General features: G+C 38.1%; 1 protein-coding gene across 1 annotated transcript in view; it reads left to right on the top strand.

The window, feature by feature from the left end:
- TPRG1 (tumor protein p63 regulated 1) overlaps positions 1-22,797 on the top strand; it is a 157,313-nt gene extending 134,516 nt beyond the window's left edge. The window contains exons 5-6 of the mRNA XM_066347669.1: positions 2,718-2,871; positions 20,631-22,797. Of these exons, the coding sequence (XP_066203766.1) occupies positions 2,718-2,871; positions 20,631-20,825 (349 nt within the window). The 3' untranslated portion in view covers positions 20,826-22,797. The remainder of the gene's footprint in view (positions 1-2,717; positions 2,872-20,630) is intronic.
- Positions 22,798-23,469: the final 672 nt, after the last annotated feature.

Genomic DNA, 23,469 nt, shown 5'->3' with positions numbered 1-23,469 from the left:
GTGAATGCTAGTAGCATCATGACCATAACTGTCTACACCATTTGCAAAGAGTTAGTTAGTGAGGTCATGGAATGTCACCATATGAAGATACTCTAAAGAACATATGGGAAGACTGAGATTCAGAAAAAAATATTTGCCTTTGGTCACACAGCATTAAGTTTCAAAACCAAGACTCTAACACTGGACTACCTGACACCTTGTTCACTGCATTTTTACTCTACCTCACAGGATTTCTCTCATGATAAGCACAAGAACTCTTTAATAAAACGGTTGATCATAAAGGTATTTGTATTCTTCACAATTGCCCTAGTGACATTTGACAAAAGATGATAGATTTTTGTCTATCATCTCTGGTTCTAACGGCTTTTTTGAGAAGTACCACCATAGTTTTACCTTTGGAGAGAATATTTACTACCAGATTTATCTTTCCATGCATCATCTCTGGACCTCAGGAGAGAAGGTTGGCTAAACTTGTATATTTAGAAGTATATAGTACATCTCTGAGAAAGATCACTGCCATACTCAAATTGACTGTCTATTTAGAAACAGAGTCCCTCTTGAATTTCATGCTTAAACTTCATTTGGGGTTATCCTAAGGTGAACATATATAAAGTGTACTTATTAGATAAGCTATCTTGGCAGATTTTCATACCCTTTGGATAAAAGCTAAATTGCACCCAGTATGACATATGAAGCAGTAAATAATTCCATTGTGAAAGTTGTTTTAATGGAACCAAGCCAGAATGTTCCATTAGCCAGCATACATAGAATATTCACTGAGCTTTGGGCTTATTACCAGGCCAGGAAAAAATAAATTAAGGAAAGCACAGGGGGGATGATAAATGTCAGTATTGCAGCTGAGAAGGTAAATAGTTAGTTAGAAAGGGAACTTTAGAGGTATGTACAATGTTTTCCTTTTTTTCTCTTCTTCTTTTTTTCTTTTTCTTTATTTTGCTTTTCTTCCTGGGCGAAGGATTAAGTACAAAAAAAGTTGGGTGTCAGCTTTCAAATACAATCATCAAAAGTCTAAAAACTAGGCAGCAGAATGTGCCAGGCTTTTCTTACTTTGCTTTTGTAAGAAGCAGCTCAGAGACCAGCCAATTGAAAGAGGGGTGTTATATGCTTATGTGTGAGATTGTGTTTATACACATCTCTATATGGATAAACATTCAAAACCACAATAGCATTCCCAGAGGAATCCTTTCTTAATACAGGAAGTCACAGCTTTGTGAAGGGACCACAATTAAGCTCCAGTTTTTTAGTCTAGATCCCAGGATTTAATTTCTAGAAGAAACAAGACCTCTGTGATGTTCTATGGGGCTGTTTAGAATTACAGGCAACTTAGTTTTAAAGCTTGTTGAATGCAAAGCTCCTGAGCTTGGTTTAAACTCCAGGGATCTCTTTGCAATCAGAAATATCTAAAACCACAAACCATACATTCTGATGGGCACATGCAAAAGAAGGGGCTACATACATTATAATTTTATTATTCAATGTGGCCACACTCCCCTGGCACAAATTCCTTCCCATCATTCCCAAGATACTTTCTCTTGCTCTGCACTTGGGTTTACCAGATAATCAGGCCTTGGCTATTCCAGAGATTGGCTGCCTCTTGCATACTGTTGTTCAAGACAGTGAATTTAGTAGAAAAGGGCAGAGATAGTTTCCCTACAAGCTTTGACATCTTTGTTGCTGAATGGAATGTGTGAAGAGAACAGAGAATAGTAAGATATAGAAGTTGAGGTCACAAGACATTTTAAATTGGTCATTATCCTTTTTAATCTCTATATCCTCTTATTTGGGAAGTCCCAAGTTTATTTTTTACTCTTGCTTATATTTACAGCTGTGTGGAAACCACTGTCATCACCACTATTTCACAGTTTTTTTTGTTGTTGTTGTTTTATTTTTTGAGGTTTTTTTTATCCATCTCCTGCCTTAACTATTTCAGTTCTTGTCCTACCACCTAGATTCTTCCTTCTCCCTTTCTCTTTTAACTCGTATAATCAGAATGTTCTCATGAGGTCAGTGTTCAATGTCCAGCCCTGGCATCTGTCCTGACCACCAAAATCACATTTCCAACTAAGCAGTTTCTTTTTTTTTTTTTTTTTTTTTTTTTTTATTTTTTCCAAAGCTGGAAACGGGGAGGCAGTCAGACAGACTCCCGCATGTGCCCGACCTGGATCCGCCTGGCACGCCCACCAGGGGGCGATGCTCTGCCCATCTTGGGGTGTCGCTCTGCAGCAGTCAGAGCCATTCTAGCGCCTGAGGGAGAGGCCACAGAGCCATCCTCAGCACCCGGGCAAAGTTTGCTCCAGTGGAGCCTTGGCTGCAGGAGGGGAAGAGAGAGACAGAGAGGAAGGAGAGGGGGAGGGGTGGAGAAGCAGATGGACGCTTCTCCTGTGTGCCCTGGCCGGGAATCAAACCCGGGACTCCTGCACACCAGGCCGATGCTCTACCACTGAGCCAACCGGTCAGGGCCCAACTAAGCAGTTTCATATTGAATTCTCAACCACACTTTGAACCCATCATGTTTGAAAACAAATTCATTCTTTTCTTCTTCCAAATTTTCTGGAACAATTCAACTAGTCTATAGTTAAGCCTCTTATTTTAGCAACAGTATGAAAGCTTACTGAGATACCACATTCCTTTCCTACCTTTTCCTTTTAGTTTTAATCCAATGTAAATGGCTAATCTAAAAGAAAACTTCTTTATTATAGGAGACAAGGAGAAGGTCTTAGGATCTACTGGGGAAGTCCGGAGCAGCAATCTCTATTGTCTCGTTGGAACCCATGGTCCACTGAGGTGCCTTATGCTACCTTCACTGAGCATCCTATGAGAAACACCAGTGAGAAGTTCCTTAAAATTTGCAAGGTAAGAAAGCAGTTTGGAATTCACTCTTGGATTAGCTTTGTTGGTAAAGTTTTGTGCTTCTAAAACCTGTACAGTTTTAAAAAGTGATGTTACAAACTAGGGTTTATATAGGTAAAAACTCAAATAGGTTTATATAAGGTTTTTTAGTAAACAATGAAGCTGTTTTATATAAAAAATAATATTTATATTAACCATACCATACTGTTTCCTCCTTGCTAATTTTTAGCAAAAACATTGTAGTGTAATATTGTTTTAAAATTATAATACTTGCATTTGTCAGACTGTGTTTATTACCCACAGGGTAAAATAATTTTCTATATATAATTAAATTCTAATTATTTTATTCAGAGGAGTGTGGAATAGTGTGAATTATAAAGTAGGCTCAGTGGCCTTATTTAAATCACTGTTCTCTCTAGGCCTTGGTAGTCTTATCTCTAAATGGAAATAACGAACACTGACCTTCCTCCCAAACTCTTTATAAGCATTGTAAGGCTAAAATGAGACCAAGGTGTATAAAAATGTTCTATAAACCATAAAGCAATTAACAGTAGTCTATGTCTTTAAATCTCATCTCCCCAGGTAGATTGTAAAATTATTGGTGTCAGGGAGAGTCTCTTTTACTATCCTTCTTCTTCTCCAGGGAAACTTAAGCAGTACTAGAATATTCCAAGTAGTCTAAGTAAACTGTTGGAGTAATACATGCTGTGACAAATCAAACTTTACATTTTCAACAAAACCAGATCTACAAGAACACTTATAGCCCTGGAAATTTTTGCCCTTGCTTCCCTTTCTATGCTTTACCTTTATGAGCTGACATTCACTTCAAAATATCACAACTCTTCATTTGATATAAATTCAGAACATGACAACCTACATCTAAAGCCTTCTGTGATTGGATGGCATACATTACATTTCTTGCATTATTTTAAACACACTTATTCATGCAAGTATATGTACAAATATGCATAAACAAATATTTTAAATTGTTAAGTCCCCTATTCTAAAATGGATTTGAGACAAAATATATGTGATTAGAAGCTGGATAGGGTCTTTGCTTACCTCTGGCTTCATGCTATTGCAGGCACTAAATTAGTTAATTATATAGATAATGCTTCTGTTTTTTTTCTGCTATAATCCTGTTTCACAATACATCAACCCAAGAATCAACATCATCTCCTAGCCTGATTCTTTATTGCCCAAAATCAACAAAACAAAATGAAAACCAGTAGGAACAACAAGCATTTATGTGAAAGTAAATTCACTGAGGGCTTCGGGGTGAGAGAGTGGGAGTTTACATCATAATAAAGCCCCAAACTTCAAATGGAATATCAGATCTCAATGTTTTTAAAAGACTTTATTAATAATAATACTCTAACACAGGGGTCCCCAAACTACAGCCCCGTGGGCCACATGCGGCCCCCTGAGGCCATTTATCCGGCCCCCGCCGCACTTCCGGAAGGGGCACCTCTTTCATTGGTGGTCAGTGAGAGGAGCATAGTTCCCATTGAAATACTGGTCAGTTTGTTGATTTAAATTTACTTGTTCTTTATTTTAAATATTGTATTTGTTCCCGTTTTGTTTTTTTACTTTAAAATAAGATATGTGCAGTATGCATAGGGATTTGTTCATAGTTTTTTTTATAGTCCGGCCCTCCAACGGTCTGAGGGACAGTGAACTGGCCCCCTGTGTAAAAAGTTTGGGGACCCCTGCTCTAACACATTGCTTCATAATCTTCTTTCCTCTCCTCTTGCCACACCCCAAAGTCTGTCTTTTTTCTTATTAGCAGCACAAAGTAGTTTATCTGTTTCTTTTTTAACACCCGCTGTCCCACCTCAAGAACTTAATAATGTAACCTTCCAAAGTCATTCTCCACCTTTAAAGGGAATCTAGCTCTAGCCATTAAAATAATATATATTTTTATATTAAGAGAACTTTATTTTATTGTAAGTCAAAATAAATACCAACAATAACTATTGTTATTATATCCATCACTCCCAGGGCCATGTCTTCTCTTATTCCTCATACTGGTGCAGTAAGTACTTATTTTTTGAGTGTTCTTTGCTAGAAGAAATTTAGGGTGAAGAATTAAAGAACAAGTTCTATCACTATAGAGAAATTCCACTGTATTACTCTAATACTTATTAGTGTGTTGTTTTATTCTGTTATATAAAAATATAATCAAATAATTTAAGAAGATGAAAACTAAAATATCAAAAGGAGGCTGGAATAATTATTTTCCAAATATCCATGAATGTGATTAGTGAACTGGAACATTAAATATCATGAAGCCTCCCTATTAGACAAAGCTAAATGGGAAATTTGATATTCATATAGCTCTTGTTGAACAGAGGCAAGAACAGTAGGGTGTGTGGATGGATCTGTTAGGTGTGTTATCTTTAAGGCTTCTTAAGTTATTCTATCTTTTTTTTTTAATTCCTGGCAACAGTCTAGCTTTCTTATTTGCCAAGCCATTTCTAAATTCAAAGACCACTCCAAGTCCCAACTCTTTACAGAAAGAAGTGATCTTCATCTGGGATGTGAAATAATAAGTACTCTGATCCAGTTCTTAGAGTCTTAGTTTTTCTTTTGTTGTTGGTTTCTATGTCACAATATTATTTATTTTTAGGACACTTTCCAAAAGTGGCTTTGGTTAAGACCCAGTACTATTAACATAAAAGAATAAATAAGAAGAAAGATAATTCTGGGGATATAGAATACCTTTTATATGAATATTTTTTGGCATAACATAAGATGTTAAAATGGTAATATACGCTAATTTTTCCATTTCCTATATGAATGAAACAGGAACAAGTAGCAGAATATGGGGAAAATTGCATAACTAGATCAAATACCTGAAACAATTTAATTTAACAAAACTATTATGGCACAGTAAAGGGAATCATGTAGAGCTGAGTTACATACAGTCAAAAATTTCAAATTATTTACAGTCTAAGGGAATAAGGAAACAACTTATTATTTGAAAAAAATTCAAATTTTCCCAGGCCAGGTAGCTCAATTGGTTAGAGCATTATCCCAATATGCCATGATTGCTGGTCAGGGCACATACAAGAATCAATCAATGAATGCGTAAGTAAGTGGAACAATAAATCTCTCTCTCTCTCTTCCTCTCTACCTTCCTGTCTCTCTAAAATCAATAAGCTAAAAAAATAAAGGTAAAAAATTAAGAAATCCAAATTTATTTTTACTCAGAAACTTTTCTCTTACAGTTCCTGGAATCTCATTATCAACAATTATTTTCTGACACCTACAAAGCACAGGAATTATTGCAATTGTTAAGGATACAGATATCAATGAGTTAATATTTTTCCCTTTGTGAAATGTATTACTTTAGAAAGGCATATTGAAATGTAAAGAATTCTAGCCTGACCAGGTGGTGGCACAGTAGATTGAGCATGGGACTGAGATGCAGAGGACCCAGGTTTGAAATCCTGAGGTCACCAGCTTGAGTGTGAGTTTATTTGGCTTGAATGCGGGCTTACCAGCTTGAGCATAGGGTCTCTGGCTTGAGCATAGGATCATAGACATGACCCCATGGTTACTGGCTTGAAGCCCAAGGTTGATGGCTTGAGCAAGGGGTCACTTGCTCTACTGCAGCCCCCTTGTCAAGGCACGTATGAGAAAGGAATCAATAAACAACTAAGGAGCCACAACGAAGAATTAATGCTTCTCATCTCTCTCCCTTCCTGTTTGTCTGTCTCTATCTGCTGCCCCCCCCCCCCCATCACACACACATAAAAAATTAAATGTAAAGAATTCTATGTTAGTACTGATGACTTAAAAAAAAAGTTTGGATCATGCCTAACCTGTGGTGGTGCACCGGATAAAGCATTGACCTGGAACACTCAGGTCGCCGGTTCGCAACCCTGGGCTTGCCCGGTCAAGGCACATATGGAAGTTGATGCTTCCTGCTCCTCCCCTCTTCTCTCTCTGTTTCTCTCTCTCTCTTTCCCCTGTCTAAAATGAATAAAAATATTTTTAAAATATATATAAAAAAAGAAGTTTGGATTAAATGAAGAGAAGCAGAGAAATATGAAGGTATAAGGAGTGTTTTAGTCTGAGAGTAATTTGATTTAGCTGGAGTATAATCTTACATGGTCCCCACCATATTTTAATACTTTTTAATAAAAAAAATAAAAGTAAGCAAGCTTAAACTAACTTGGGAGTAGTGGGAATGGAGAGAAGATGATGACATTTTGCAATATTCAGAATATAGAATCAATGGAAGAAGGTAACTGACCGGATATAATAGGTGAAGGAGAGGAAGATTTCAAGATGACATGGTTTCTGGTTAGGTAGATGGTGAGTCTATTTATTTAAATGGGAAAACTAAAAGAAGAGTTAGTTTGGAGGATCAATTCATGAATTTGAAATGTCCATGGAATGTGGGGTAGAGTTGGTTGTCAGGCAGTTAGAAACTTAGGTCTGAAGCTCAGGAGAGAAAGCTGAGCTGGTGACAGAGGTTTCAGATTATACAGCATTGGGTCAAAGCTGAGTCATGGGGTTGACTGGTCAGGAAGTTACTCTAGGAAAGAACAGTGAACACAATTGCATTGAAATTCTAACCTATTATTTTTTAGTCTCAGTGTTCTAAAAATCACAATCAAATTTATTCCAAAATAGATTTTAAAATTCATCTCACTATAGCATTTCTACATCTGGCAGATATGGTCAGATGGTCTCTTTCCAGACATTCTTGCTTATCTCTGAGCCTTACCAACAATTTCCAGTCTGCACATCCTTTGCATTATTCATGTAAAGCAGTTGTGAACATAGGAAAAGTTCTTGGCATTGATGATATTATTGCAAGATATGAACATAATCTTATGTAATATCATGTAATTATACTTTAAGTTTATTAATTACAGCTTGCATGTTTTCAATGCAATTCACAAACAAACACCCTGTGAGGTCAAGATAGCTACCTCCATTTTAAAAACAAGGGTTTGAGTTGATTAAGGTACAGTATTACAATAAAATAGCTCTCTTTCTACACCAAAACAATTTGCTAATAGGCAGAGAAATGCCTTTAAATTTAAAGGAACTCTGTGTGTATTTATTTTTATTAATGTGATTCGATATAATATGATATTACACATTGTGTCCAGGCTAAATTACCCTCTTCTGTTTCATGTACTTAACATTTGTGGCTTGCAGTGTACCTCCCTTCTTTTAACTATTGCCTTGCTGCGTTCTTGGAGTGTGTGGAGAGTCTTGCTCTGAGTGACTAGTGAGAGCTCAGAGCTGGTAAATAATAGCAAATGGATCATGCAAGTTCTATAGCCAAATCAAAGTGATTTGTATTTTAACCTTTTTAATTATTTTATGGCACCTTTACCTTTTTCTTCAAGGGAATTATGAAAATGAATCAATGTTTTAGCAATCAAATGTAACTTTTATATCCTTAGGCTTTTGATTTTCCTTCACATCAATTTAACCAATATTGTTATTTTTCTTCATCTTTTGTGTGTGTGTGTGTGTGTGTGTGTGTGTGTGTGTGTGTGTGTGTGTGACGGAGAGAGAGAGACAGAGAGAGGGACAAATGGGGACAGACAGACAGGAAAGAAGAGAGATGAGAAGCATAAATTCTTTGTTGCAGCACCTTAGTTGTTCATTCATTGCTTTCTCATATATGCCTTGACGGGGAGGTGGCTCCAGCAGAGTAAGCGACCCCTTGCTCAAGCCAGTGACCTTGGGCTCAAGTCAGCTATGTTGGGCTTCAAGCCAGTGACCATGAGGCATATCTATGATCTTACATTTAAGGCAGTGGCCCCATGCTCAAGCTGGTGAACCCATGCTGAAGCCGGATGAGCCCACACCCAAGCTGGTGACTTCGTGGTTTAGAACCTGGTTCCTCAGCATCCCAGTCCAATGCTCTATCCACTGCACCACCACCTGGTCAGACTAACCAATATTCACTGAGTACCTACCTGGCATTGAATATTACATGCTCAGCAATGTGTTAGTAGCTTGGAACACCAAGAAAAAAACAGATTTTGCCCTCCAAATATTTATACTGGCAAGGAAGAAAGTAAAAAAAAAAAAAAGGTAATTAAATTATATTTTAATGTTCTAAGACTGTTTGTAGATGGAGTCACACATTTTTATGGGAGCCTAAAATAAGAAACAGGTAAATCCAAAAGTTAATAGGTGAAATGACATTTCATGTGAATCTCAAGGTATGAATGAATGCTTTAAGTACCTAAAAAGTTAGGGAAAGACACTTAAGTAAAAGAAGCATGGTTAGAAACTGCAAATTAGCAAGGTATATGAAATAATCTTGGATAAAAATTAGTACATTTTTGCCAGTTCAAAGTATGAGTGTGTGTATATGTGTGATATGCGTGTGTGAGTGTGGGGGGGGATGGGTGTGTTGGGAAAGGTGAAGGAATGGGATAGGATGAAGATGCGAATTAAGATGTGTAGAAACCTCTCTTTTGTAGGAAAGAAGCTCCTGCCTCATCCTCCTTTTTCTTTCTGCATGCCTGGACACACCCATAGTCACGTGTCTCCACAAAGATAATTCCAAGTAAAATGTGCAAAGATGATATAAGCATTTTGTCCAGCTGTGTAACTCCCCAACTGGTTTCCAGTGTCGGGTAGTAGATGGACGTACTCTGTTCCCCGGCATGCTTCACTTTCTACATAAGGAGACTGAAACTTATAGCCTGAAGGCTTGGAAAACCTGTTCAGCTGAGGAATGTGGGTGGGCAGGCATAAAACCAGGTCTTTTTCCCCAGTGTAAACAGGAAGCAAGTGATGGTTGTAATAAGGAAAACTGAGACTCTGAGTAGTGAACTGCTGGCAGACAGCACCTAAAGCAAACCAAGTGCCCAGTCACTCAGCTGGTAAATAATTGTTGTAAAGTCAAAAACATTCAACACTTTCCACTTCCCCAATATACACACACACAAACACACACTGCTGTACCTTACCCTAACCAACATACAGGACCTGTGTAATCAGAGTTCTTAAAATTTGACCCCTTGTTTTTGAAACAGGAATAAAAGAAGGAACCAGGGTTGGATGTATAAAAGCTTTTAGAGAAAGTATGTGTCTGGTGGCATTCATATCAGATGACACTGCATTCTTGTCACACAGATTCACTTCAGGTGCTTTAAACATCAAGAGCTGGCCTGGGGACTTGGCCCTTTGTCTACCTCTCCTTCAATGTACTGCTTGTTCTGTCTTCCTGGTCCCTCCTCCTTTCAGAAGCTTCACAGAAATGACTAGAAATAAAGCGCTTCTAACTCTAATGATTAAATTCCAAGTTTATTGAGTATGGAAGAGTATACTCTTTTTCTTTTCAGCACTTAGATTCTGAGGCTGCAAAGGTTGTCATGAAGTTTATGATGAGGACCAGGAAGGCATTCAGTAATTTGATAAACATATATTAATCTATGAAAAGGCATCTTGACTCTCCAGAAGGTGCTGACAATGAAAGGTTGAGGTGAACTGTATGTACTTTGGCTATTAGGAAATCATAGTTTTATGATGATGGTGATGATAATGTCAATGATTTATTGACAATGTTTATTGATTATTAGGAACAGGCTTCCTTTATGGCCTTTGCAATATGATTCCAATTTCCAGACTAATGACATTTCACTTCCCCAATACTTCCTAAAATACATAAACATGTGTGCACACACACATAGAGCTTATATAAAAACCTTTTATTGCCTGACCAGGCAGTGGTGCAGTGGATAGAGCGTCGAACTGGGATGCAGAAGGACCCAGGTTTGAGACCCTGAGGTCACCAGCTTGAATGTGGGCTCATCTGGTTTGAGCAAAAGCTCACCAGCTTGGACCCAAGGTCACTGGCTCAAGCAAGGGGTTACTCCGTCTGCTGAAGGCCCGAGGTCAAGGCACATATGAGGAAGCAATCAATGAACAACTAAGTGTCACAACAAAAAACTGATGATTGATGCTTCTCATCTCTCTCTGATCCTGTCTGTCTGTCTCTGTCTATCCCTCTCTCTGACTCTCTCTCTGTCTCCGTTAAAAAACAAACAAACAACTTTTATTTAAGTTAGTTTAATCCTTACAAATTATGAATTTGATCCTATTAGGAGCTTTATTTTATAAAAAAGGAACTATAAAACTCACAGAGGAAGTATAAAATTCACATAGTTAATGTTTGCCAGATTTGCTCCTTAAGACCAGATCAGTTTGATTTCCATGCTCATGTTACATCATGCTATACTTTCTTTAGTTCAGTGGTTCTCAACAGGGAATACTTTTTTTCCCAGGGGACATTGGACAATGTGTGGAGATAATTTTGGGTGTCATACCTGAGCTGGGGTGTTATTGGTACCTGGTGGGTAGAAGCTAGGAATACTTCTTAACTTCCTAAAATTCACGCAATATCCTCTCCTTCAGCAAAGAGTTTTCTGGTCCCAAATAGCAATGGCCCTAAGGTAAAGAAACCGTGGTTTAGTTGTACAGACAGACAATCACACCTGTTCTCAGAAAACTGGATGAAATATATGTAAGTGGTATAGGGGAATGTATAAGCAAGTAATGTACAAATATATAATATACATAATGGTATAAGTGGAATGTAATAGAATAAGACCTAGCTTTTGCCTTCTATTGGAAGGCATGTGGGCGAGTTAGGATTTCAGCTTGGTTAAGACAAATAGAAATGTGGGCACTATAGATCCTGTGAATGGAATAGTCAGAGATTCCTAGGAAAGCTTTATCCTATGTTTCCCAAATACATTAGAAGCAAAGCCTTTTAAAATGAAGTTTTACTTAGACCCCAAGTATATAAAACTGATAAAAATAGAGTAGATGTACTTGATTTGATCGCAGGGGCTAAAGCAAGTTACCTGCTTGGCTTCTTTCTTTCCTTCCACACCCTCTCCCCAAACCCTCAGGAATCTGCTGTCCCAGCATTCTTAATAACAGCACTTCCTCTCTTTACAAAAAATCCTGGTTTGATGATGTTATATTGTCATCCACTATGAGAGGGAATTCAATGTTCTAAGAAATATGGTTTAAAAATTACTCAGTCTGATTTTCTCTGTCTACTTTTAGAAAATAAGAAACATGAATTCTTTCTTAAATATTAGAATTTTACTGTGAATAATAGCAGTATTTTATAGGAGAGAGGACTTTCAGACTTAAGTTAGGAGAGCTGAGTCCAAGACCTTGCTCAACTGCTTGCTCGCTACTTGTTCGACAAATATCTGGATCTTTTGAGCCTTCAGTTTACCTATTAAATCTTTGCATTGTCCCTGGGGCTGAGTACATTTTCCAACAAAATATATATCTGTTAATTTATAACCCCTATCCTGTACTTTATCTTGTTTAAGCTATTAACTTGACTTATGAATATTTTTCCTAACTCCTGTATCTATAATTAATATGGAATTTTTAACTATAGACATAGACTTTTCACCTGTGTATTGTAAATTGGTTAGACACCTCAGAAACACATCTCAAACAAAACCTTGATCACTGTATCTCTCCACCTCCTACCCCAACTCCCACAGGCTTTACTAACTCAGTAATTATGTCACCACCTGCCCAAGTTTTGGTTTTTTGCTCAGACCAAAACTTTAGATGTCATCTTTGATTCTTGTTATTTTCATCTCTTATATTTAATCATACCAGTGAATTGTGTGGCTCTACTTCAAAAAATATCCCCAATTCAACCAGTTCTCATGTTCTCCACTGCTATCTGGTCTAAGCCATCATCATCTCTTGCCTGGACTATGAAAGTGCCCTCCACACTCTTCTTCCTGCTTCTATTCTTGACCCTAACAGCAACTTGTCCAAATAGCAGCCAGTCAGGATTATTTTTTTCTAAAATAAAAACAACATGCAACTTTAAACTTGTCCTTAAAATCACTTCAATCCAAAGTCCTTCATATGGCCCACAAAATTCCTCATGCCTAGTACTCCTACCTCTTTCTTTCGGTTATTGTAATCTAGTCTTACAGTCCCTTTCTGTGTTCCTTAAATAAACTAACCTCATCCCTACCTCACAGCCTTTACAGTGCCATTTTCTTCCTAGAATATCCTCTGCATATGGCTGCCTCTATTTTATTATTTGGACCTCAGTTCAAGTTTTGCTTCCTGAGAATGACTTGCCTTGAATATAATATGTAAACTACCCCTCAGTCACATTGCTATTTCTTTACTACATTTTACTTTACTTCCACAATATATCACTGTCAAAATCACTTTTACTTTTTGTCTCGTACCACAAAAATATAAGATCCAGGCCCTGGCCTGTCAGCTGTCAGTTAGAGCATCATTCCAAAATGACCAAGTTGTGGGTTCAACCCCAAGTCAGGGCACATATGGGAAGCAACCAGTGAGTACACAACAAAGTGGAACAAAAAAATGAATGCCTCACCTCCCCCTCCTGTCTCTCTAAAAGCAATTTAAAAAGTCTCATCTCTTAAAAAAGAAGGAGGAGGAGGAGGAAGAGAAGGAATGAGGAAGAAGAAGAAGAAGGAAAAGGAAGAGAAGGAAGAAGGAGGAGAATAAGAAAGAAGAAGGAGGAGGAGGAGGAGGAGGAGGAAGAAGCAGCTCCCTGAGAACAGGATTCTTCCTTGTACTCACAGGGAACATGCCTGGAGTATAGTCTAGGTCAGGGGTCCCCAAACATTTTACACAGGGGCCAGTTCACTGTCCCTCAGACCATTGGAGGGCCAGACTATAAAAAAAATTATGAGCAAATCCCTATGCTCACTGCACATAGTTTAAAGTAAAAAAACAAAACAGGAACAAATACAATATTTAAAATAAAGAACAAGTAAATTTAAATCAACAAACTGACCAGTATTTCAATGGGAACTATGGGCCTGCTTTTGGCTAATGAGATGTTCAATGTCTGGTTCCATATTTGTCACTGCTAGTCATAACAAGTGATATGACGCACTTCTGGAGCCGTGACACATGCGTACCACGTCACCGGAAGTAATACTATACGTGAGCAATGCTGCGCTTTGCGGCATCTGCATCCTGTGCTCCTCTCACTGACCACCAATGAAAGAGGTGCCCCTTCTGGAAGTGCGGTGAGTGGCTAGATAAATGGCCTCAGGGGGCCACATGTGGCCCATGGGCCATATTTTAGGGACCCCTGGTCTAGGTGCTTCATCAATATTTCTTGAATGATTGTAAATACCCTTTCATCTGTATTTGACACATAGAGTTAGTTTAAAGCACTGATAGAAATCATTCATATACACACAGAAAATTAAAGCAGCTAAAACAAATGGCACTGGGAATACTTATATAGGTGGCAAACAAACTGAAAAATTACATATTATTTTAGAAGCAAAGTTTTGCCTGAGGAAATTTAGTCTTAATAAAATTAAATACAAAATGAAGTTAAGTAAAATCAAACTCAGGAAAGTAACACTATTAAAAACAACATCAGAAGAAAACTTATAATAGCTAAATTTGAAATGGTCAAATTTTTGTTGTAAAAATTGCAAAGAAAATTATTAATTCAAAGCAAATTTTTAGAAGGACAGTAAAATATTTAAATGGAAAAAATTGCTTAAATGCTTTGGATGGAAAATTATTTTAATGATTTCATTAAATTGTCTCTGTAATTCATGTCATAATACAAATATTAAATAAAAATTTACTAATGCTTGTATAATTTTGATATAGGTTTATATTAAGAGTAGACATAAGAGAAACAAAGTAAGGATATTCTTTGCACCTGTTTTTCTTTTAAACATTTCTCCTTGAATAATTGAAAATTGCAAAAATTTTGGGGGACTAATATTTAGTAATTTTAAACTTAAGTTTTAAAAGCTTTTTATTTTGAAATAATTTTAGATTTACAAAAAAACTGCAAATGTAGTTTCCATGTATCTGTCATTCAAACTCTTCTAACAACTTACAAAGCTGTAGTATAGTTATCAAAACCTGGAAATTAAACATTGGTACAATAATATCAACTAAATTACAGATCTTACTCAAATTTTACTTTTTGTTGTTGTTGTTATATATATATATATTTTGTGACAGAGACAGATAGAGGGACAGATAGGGACAGACAGACAGGAAGGGAGAGAGATGAGAAGCATCAATTCTTCATTGCGTCATGGCACCTTAGTTGTTCATTGATCGTTTTCCTATATGTGCTTTGACCAGGGGGCTACAGAAGAGCGAGTGACCCCTTGCTTAAGCCAGTGACATTGGGTTCAAGCTGGTGAGACTTGCTCAAACCAGTCGAGCCCATGCTCAAGCTAGAGACCTCAGGGTTTCAAACCTGGGTCCTCCACGTCCCAGTTCTACGCTCCATTATGCCACCACCTGGTCAGGCTATTGTTATGTTTTTCTTAATGTCTTCTAGTGCAGAGTTCAGTCCAGAATCCTTTATTACATGTTCTTGTTCTATATCTTTATTGTCCTCTACTGACCTGTGGTGGCGCAGTGGATAAAGCATCAACCTGGAATGCTGAGGTCACCAGTTGGAAACACTGAGCTTGCCTGGTCAAGAAACATATGGAAGTTGATGAGTCCTGCTCTCCCCCACCTTCTCTCTCTCTTGCTCTCTGTCTTTCTTTCTTCTGTCTAAAGTGAACAAAGTCTTAAAAAACTATTTTTAAAAAAAGAAAAAAAAGGCTTGACCAGGTGGTGGTGCAGTGGATAGAGCGTTGGTCTAGGATGCTGAGGACCCAGGTTCAAAACCCTGAGGTCCCTGGCTTAAGCACAGGCTCATCTGGCTTGAGCATGGAGTCACTGGCTTGAGCGTGGGATCATAGACATGACCTCATGGTCACTGACTTGAGCCCAGAGGTTGCTGGCTTGAACTCTAAATTGCTGGCTTGAGCCCAAGGTTGCTGGCTTGAGCCCAAGGTTGCTGGCTTGAGCAAAGGTTCACTGGATTGGCTTGAGCCCCCCTGGTCAAGGCATGTATGAGAAAGCAATCAATGAACAGCTAAGGTGCCATGCCGCAATGAAGAATTGATGCTTCCCATCTCTCTCCCTTCCTGTCTATTCTGCCAACTTTCTCTCTCACAAAAAAAAAAAAAAAAAAAGAAGTGGATATTATCCTCTAAACCAGGGGTCTCAAACTCGCGGCCCACGGGCCACATGCGGCCCGCCGAACAATTTTGTGCAGCCCGCAGACTAATCCACGAAGTTCAAAATATTTTGGATAAAATTAAGTAAGCCTAGGGTCCTACTTGTATTTTTCATTTCTCTAGCATCCTAGCTAGATATTAGCTTAGTTAACAGCAGTTGTGATGCGAACTACAGTTTCTGGTCATTTTGTGACACTGGAAAGTGTTGCATAACAGTTGCCTTTTGTAGACCTAGTGCGGCCCGCCGAAGGGCTGTGATCTTGCTCTGCGGCCCACATGCTGAGTTGAGTTTGAGACCCCTGCAAACTATGAGCTTCTCATTCTTTCTTGGCCCTTTTGATGAATACTAGTCAGTTATTTAGTAAAATATCTTTCAACTTGGTTTGATGTTTTCTCATGGTTAGATTGAGGTCTGTATTGTTTTGTTTGTTTGTTGTGTATGTGTGTGTTTTGGCACAGATACTGCTGAAATAATGTTGTGTTCTTTTACTGCATCATGTCACAAGATTGTGATGCCTGTGGGTCTTATTACAAGTGGCAATAACCTTGATCATTCATTTAAGGTGGTGTGTACTGAATTTCTTTTCTGTAAAGTTAGTACTTTTCCCTTTATTACTGACAAATTCCTTGGGGAAAATACTTTGATTCTCCACCAATGTTTTTTTTTTTAAATCATGGTTTCTGAGTAGAATGTAATGTATCTTTTGGCATCCAAGGAATTAACTCTTTATGACTTCTTTAAAAAGTACATATTACAGTTTTTTAATAAAACAGTACTTCCTGGAGTCTAAGATACATTCTAAGTATAGAATTAAGGAAATTCACATTCTAAGTATGCAATTGAAGGAAATAAGATTAAGAAAGATAAAATCTTTCTGACCTATAAATAATAATATTTATATCTATAAATGATATGCTTTTACAAAATATTTTTGAATAATTAATTTTATTTTTTATTTTTTGTATTTTTCCAAAGGTAGAAGCCAGGAGGCAGTCAGACTCCTGCATGCACCTGACTGGGATACACCCAGCATGCTCACCAGGGGGCAATGTTCTGCCCATCTGGGCCGTTGCTCTGATGCAACGAGAGCCATTCTAGCGCCTGAGGCGGAGGCCATGGAGCCGTCCTCAGTGCCCAGGCCAACTTTGCTCCAATGGAGCCTCGGCTGCGGGAGGGGAAGAGAGAGATAAAAAGGAGAGGGGGAAGGGTAGAGAAGCAGATGGGCGCTTCTCCTGTGTGCCCTGGCAGGGAATCGAACTCAGAACTTCCACACACTGGGCCAATGCTCTATCGCTGAGCCAACTGGCCAGGGCAATTTACTTAAATTCATACACTAATCTGATGAAGTTGATTTTAGAAACATTATAATTTTATTATTTTTCCATTTTCAGATGTGTAAACCAAGGCTCAGTGAGATTAAATGATTTTTCCAAAGTACAATTATCAGTACTGATTGTGCAGGAAAACATACCTAAACCTCTGTATCTAATCTCAAGCATTTTCCCACTATGCATAGTGAAGGAATGGGTACGCTTATGTAACAATGAATTTGATATCATTGGATATGTCTAGGTAGAGGAATGTGGCTTTTGGTGAGGTTATTGTAAGGAAAATAAAATAATACAGTAGATGAATGGATCAAATTGATAAACCTTAGATTACTTCTGACTTTGAAATTCAATAACTTTAAAACACAGTGATGGTCTGACCAAGGTGGTAGTGCAGTGGATAGAGTGGTGACCTGAGACCATCAGGATCCAGGTTCATAGCCCCGAGGTTGCTGGCTTAAGCACAGGCTCATCAGCTTGAGCCCAATTTGCTGGCTAGAGCAAGGGATTAAATGCTTCCAGTCAAGGCACATATGAGAAAGCAATCAATGAACAGTTAAAGTGTCACAATTATGAGTTGATGCTTCTCTTCTCTTCCTGTCTTTCTGTCTGTCTGTCATTCTCACATGCAAACAAACAAACAAAATAAAACAAAAATTACACACAGTGATGAAATGCCCCTGTTATTAACTCATTCTTTCTTTTTGCTTTTCCTCTGTTGGAAGTTAAAGAAAGAATCCTTGTTTCTGCTTTTCATATCCAATCAGTGAAAACACTGATAGAGTTGGCTAAGATAAAGATGTCTTTTCTTCCAGAATCCCCAGGCTATGCGACTATAGTTTGTTTTATTTAGTAACACCAATATTTAAATCTCTTTTGAGGTCTCAAAGAGGGCACTGGGACAGGTAATAAAATGTATCCTCTGTTTGTGTTTGCCACTTTACAGGAAAGTCATGGAGAACATACAAAATCCTACTTGTCTGTTACAGGCTTTAAACTCAGTGAAGTGAGGTCTTTTAAAAAAATAATTTTTTATATTATCCAATTAGGGATATATATTACTTTACAGAAAAGTAAACTACAAAAACCTTACTTTATTCTGAAAAACCAACAATATTGAGGTATCCTAGCAAACTCTATGCCATCTGATAAGTGACTAATTATTTTCTTCTGATATTATCTAAAATATACAGAATTTAATGCCTCTTTTCAAAAGAGTAAACTGAGGCTCTGAAAGGGGAAGTGAAATTACAGTGTCACACAGCTAGTGAATTACAAGTTTCATTTGCATAGCTTTCTCACTTATGTGTGAGGTCTGCTAGTAATAGCTATGTTCTAAATTTTAGGGGATTTTTTTTTTCTAGTAGGGAAATTAAGCCTAATATTGAGAAGTGCTGTGTTCAAATGCAATTGGCTATAAAATTAAGAACCTAGGATAAAGTTATATAGAAAATTAGATTATGGTGAAAGAGGATTCTTCTTAATTGAATCATCATTTCTAGTTTAGTTCTTTAAAGCAAAGATTGGATCCTAATGAGGAAATGGGAAGAACAATTTCGATAGTCTGTTTAATAATTTGAATTGATATTGAAATATTCTCTAAGAATTTTAATTTAGATTAGTGATTCAATTGCCTAGGAAACAGATTTTGATCTCATTGTGAGTAAGTCCTTATTCCCAAAGATTTGTTTTGTTTTGTTTTATTTTTTACCATGATATAGAAAATGGAGTGACTTTGGATAAGTCATTTACTTATGTGAGAATTGATTTCTAACATGGAAATACTGATATCTTCTTCTACTCACCTAAGAGGTTTATATTGGAATGAGATAACGAATATCAAAAGCTTATTGGAAATACAAATATAAAACCTTCTCAATTTGTTCATTTCCTTGTTTATATCTCTGTTTTGAATCCTCCCTGAATTGCCCTCCTCTTAACCCAATTGGACTTGGCTTGACCAAAGAAGGAATTTTTTGTTTTCACTCCTTTAACTAAAAGTTCATGTTAAGTTGATCCAGTAATTCAAATGTTTTTGTTAAGAATTTATCTCTCTTGGCCCTGGCTGTTTGGCTCAGTGGTAGAGCGTCGGCCTGGCGTGCAGAAGTCCTGGGTTCGATTCCCGGCCAGGTTACACAGGAGAAGCGCCCATCTGCTTCTCCACCCCTCCCCCTCCTTCCTCTCTGTCTCTCTCTTTCCCTCCCACAGCCAAGGCTCCATTGGAGCAAAGATGGCCCGGGCGCTGGGGATGGCTCCTTGGCCTCTGCCCCAGGCGCTAGAGTGGCTCTGGTCACAACAGAGCGACGCCCCGGAGGGGCAGAGCATCGCCCCCTGGTGGGCAGAGCGTCGCCCCCTGGTGGGCGTGCCAGGTGGATCCCGGTCGGGTGCATGTGGGAGTCTGTCTGACTGTCTCTCCCCATTTCCAGCTTCAGAAAAATACAAAAAAAAAAAAGAATTTCTCTCTCTCAATGTCTTAGTGCTTTCACCTTTGTTTGCTTCATTATTAGTTAGGTTCTCATTATTCACTATGTGTGGCAAAAATGGCCACAAATACCAGCAGGTTTGAATTCTATCAATTTCTCCATCACATTGGCCATGTGGCTGTACCTGAACCAATTTCTCTAACCAGAGGAATGAATTCCTCTGAAAGAGTAAGCCTGAGTCCTGTGCTAAAGTCAACTCCACTTAAACGATTTGTATTAAATGGAAGAGAGTAGCTCTCCAAAGGAAAATTGATATATTCTTTTTAGAAGAAGAATCTCAAATGGTAGAAAGGATGCTGAGTTGGAAAAACAGCAGCTGTCAAGTAGGCCCTCCCTAACCTTCTTTCACAAGTTGAAACTCTATTAACCCTCAAAGTCACCTTTCTCAGTCATTTTTTGATTCACTAACCATATATTTCTCCCTCTTTTGTGTTGCGCTTCTTTTTTTGCTATTTTATTTTTTGTGAACTTTGTATAAGCATTACAAGGTAATTTCTGAGATTATTATAGTGTTATTTCTTTGAGGACAGAGACTGTATCTTCTTTGTCTTTAAAATCTTCAGTAGCACCCAACAGGTGTGTGATTCTTAATAGACTGTCAGCAAATATTCATTAAACTGACTTCTTAATGTTGCACAAATTAAGATTAATAAGAAAAATAAACTTACTATACATAACTTATTAACTAATTATTTCTTTTAAAAGATTTATAAAACCAACGTTAACAATTCCGAGAAATCATTCTTGTTTAAGAATAAAGAATAACTAGCTTCCAAGAGAAGTCCACTTTTGTAAAGACTGGTTGAGGAGGGGGTTTGTCTGAACCTAAACTCTATTCACTAACTCTGTGCATTCTTTTCTTCTTTAGTTGTCTGAGTTCACATCTAAGCTTGTTCCAGCTATCCAGAATGCCCTCAAGAATTCAAGCGGATCTGGAAGTGGAAAGGGACTGATGGTGTTAACTGAACCCATTTTGATTGAGACCTACATGGGACTGATGTCATTCATTGGAAACCGCAACAAACTTGGCTATTCCCTTGCCCGTGGGAGTATTGGTTTTTGAGACTCTTCCTGATGTATAAGTACATCATTCACAGATATATGATTATTGAAGATTCTGGTGCAGTTGTCTTCTGAGGTTGCAGACTCTTGTTATATCCTCACATGGTAAAGGTACAAAAGTGTTCTCTTCTGCTTCTTTATAAGGGCATTAATCTTATTTACGAGAACTCTGCCCTCACGACCTAATTACTGCCTTTGGACCCCACATTGAAGTGTAGTATTTCAACATATGAAATCTGAGGGAACAGAGACATTCAGCCGATAGCAGTGCCACATATGTAAGTGACTTAGCATGGTACCCCAGTGCCCAGATGTCAAACTGTTCATTCTTTTTTTCAAATTGTTCATATAGTCCTTTCCATTCTTATGAATATATTATTAGATCAACTTTTTAAATATTTTTACTTGGAGAATGAGCATAGCTTGTGCTTTTTAAAGGTCATAGCCTTTTAAATGAGATATCATACTCACTCCGAGGCTGACCCTTGTCTGATCCATTCTGCTCCTGGTTGCCAGATTCCCAAAGCAAAATGTGATTGTATCACTCCTTGTTCAAGAATTTTCAATAGTTCATTCCTGTTTGCAGGGTTTTTGTTGTTGTTGTTGTTTTTGTTTTTGCATTTTTTCCAAAGCTCGAAATGGGGAGGCAGTCAGACAGACTCCCGCATGCACCTGACCGGGATCCACCCAGCATGCCCACCAGGGGGCGATGCTCTGCCCCTCTGGGGCATCGCTCTGTTGTATCCAGAGCCATTCTAGCGCCTGAGGCAGAGGCCACAGAGCCATCCTCAGCACCTGGGCTATCTTTGCTCCAATGGAGCCTTGGCTGCGGGAGGGGAAGAGAGAGACAGAAAGGAAGGAGAGGGGGAGGGGTGGAAAAGCAGATGGGCGCTTCTCCTGTGTGCCCTGGCCGGGAATTGAACCCGGGACTCCTGCACACCAGGCCAATGCTCTACCACTGAGCCAAACGGCCAGGGCTGCAGGGTTTTTTTATTCAAACATTTTTTTTGTGTGTGACAGAGACAGAGAGAAAGACAGAGATAGGGACAGACAGACAGGAAGAGAGAGAGATGAGAAGCATCAATTCTTCGTTGCAGCACCTTAGTTATTCATTGATTGCTTTCTCATATGTGCTTTGACTGGGGGACTACAGCAGACCAAGTAACCCCTTGCTCAAGCCAGCAACCTTAGGTTCAAGCTGGTGAGCTGTGCTCAAACCACATGAACCCACGCTCAAGCTGGCGACCTCGGAGTTTTGAACTTGGGTCCTCTGTGTCCCAATTCTACGTTCTAGCCACTACACAACCGTCTGGTCAGGCCAAACTTGTTTTTAATAGCAGACCCTCCCCTTTTAATGGAGATACAATATGTAAAATAAAAGTAGGCCGTAATGATTGGAGTAGAGGTGGGAATACTACTGGTATCCTTGTTTTGGGGTGTGAAAGGGGCTTCCTGTGGATTGTCTATGGATTCCAAAGGCTGTGAGGTCCTAACCTATTTTGTATGCATTGATCTTTCTTTTGTTTCCTCTTTCTCTCTCCTTGATGTATGTCTAATTTTGAACAATTTGGGAGATTATCTCATTTTTTCCCAACTCTTCAAGTTTCTTGTATTTCCTTTTAATTTTTAAATTTTATCTTATTTTAAATATATTTTGATAAGTTTTGAATGTTGAACACAATGATCAGCTTTTTGCCTGTCCTTAGTCTCAAAGTTGAGATACCTTGGTAGGTATTTAAATAAAAAATTTCAGGTTAAAAAACAGTTTTTTCTTGTTTATTTGGTATCTTTTTTTGAAGTCTTTTCTTTGAAAAACCTACTTCTTCAATTTCTAAGATTTGTCCTATGATACATTCACAGGCATCAATTTGATGTAAGCATTCAAAAACCCAAGTTTTGAATAAACCTCATTTCATTTTGTCTTTGTTTACTTCCACAAGTATTTCCCTTCCTCTCTTTCCCCTTCCCAGAATTCACCTTTTCCCCCATGACAGTAAATATTGTTATAGTCCCCAAGGCAGGAAACTTCTATTCAGACTGTAAGAGGAAATGTTGAAATTTTTAGCTGTCCTGTCAACGGTAGTGGAATGAAAAGTCGTTGGATTGCTTTGGCAGTGGTTCTGAAGTAGATATAATTGGCAAATTATTATAACACTGTTGCCTGAAAATCCCCATTTGCCTCAAGATAGTGGCAATTTGTTGGCAGAAGTCTCTGAAATGTCCAGCCCTTTCTTTTCAGTTACCATTTAAGGATCAGCCTGACAATTGCTTCTCTCTGAACATTTGTACTCTTTGTAACCTAAGCTGGACTGTTTCCAAGTGACCTTCTAAAGGACACATTGCAGCAGAATCAATGGAATCAAATCAGAAAAGATAAGAGAACGTAGGTGTCTCTGAGCCCTGATGTCTAGTCTGTAACAATAGAATAAGCATTTAATCACACCAAAGCTGAGCAGTATGGAGACATCAGAGATTATGTGAGAACCGTCTTCACATTTCACAAAAACTCTCCTGTGCAATCTGTCATAAAGTAACAAATGGGATCTACAAGCAGGATTATGATCAGAGGATGAGGGAATACAGGAATTTGGATGGTAATTTAAGATAAGAATAAACTTCTTACTGTTAGAAATGTGTAAAACTCT

This window comes from Saccopteryx leptura, chromosome 8 (genome assembly GCF_036850995.1).
Source record: "Saccopteryx leptura isolate mSacLep1 chromosome 8, mSacLep1_pri_phased_curated, whole genome shotgun sequence".
Taxonomy (NCBI): Eukaryota; Metazoa; Chordata; class Mammalia; order Chiroptera; family Emballonuridae; genus Saccopteryx; species Saccopteryx leptura.
The sequence above is the reverse complement of the archived record's forward strand: the minus strand, read 5'-3'. Positions and strand labels throughout refer to the sequence as shown.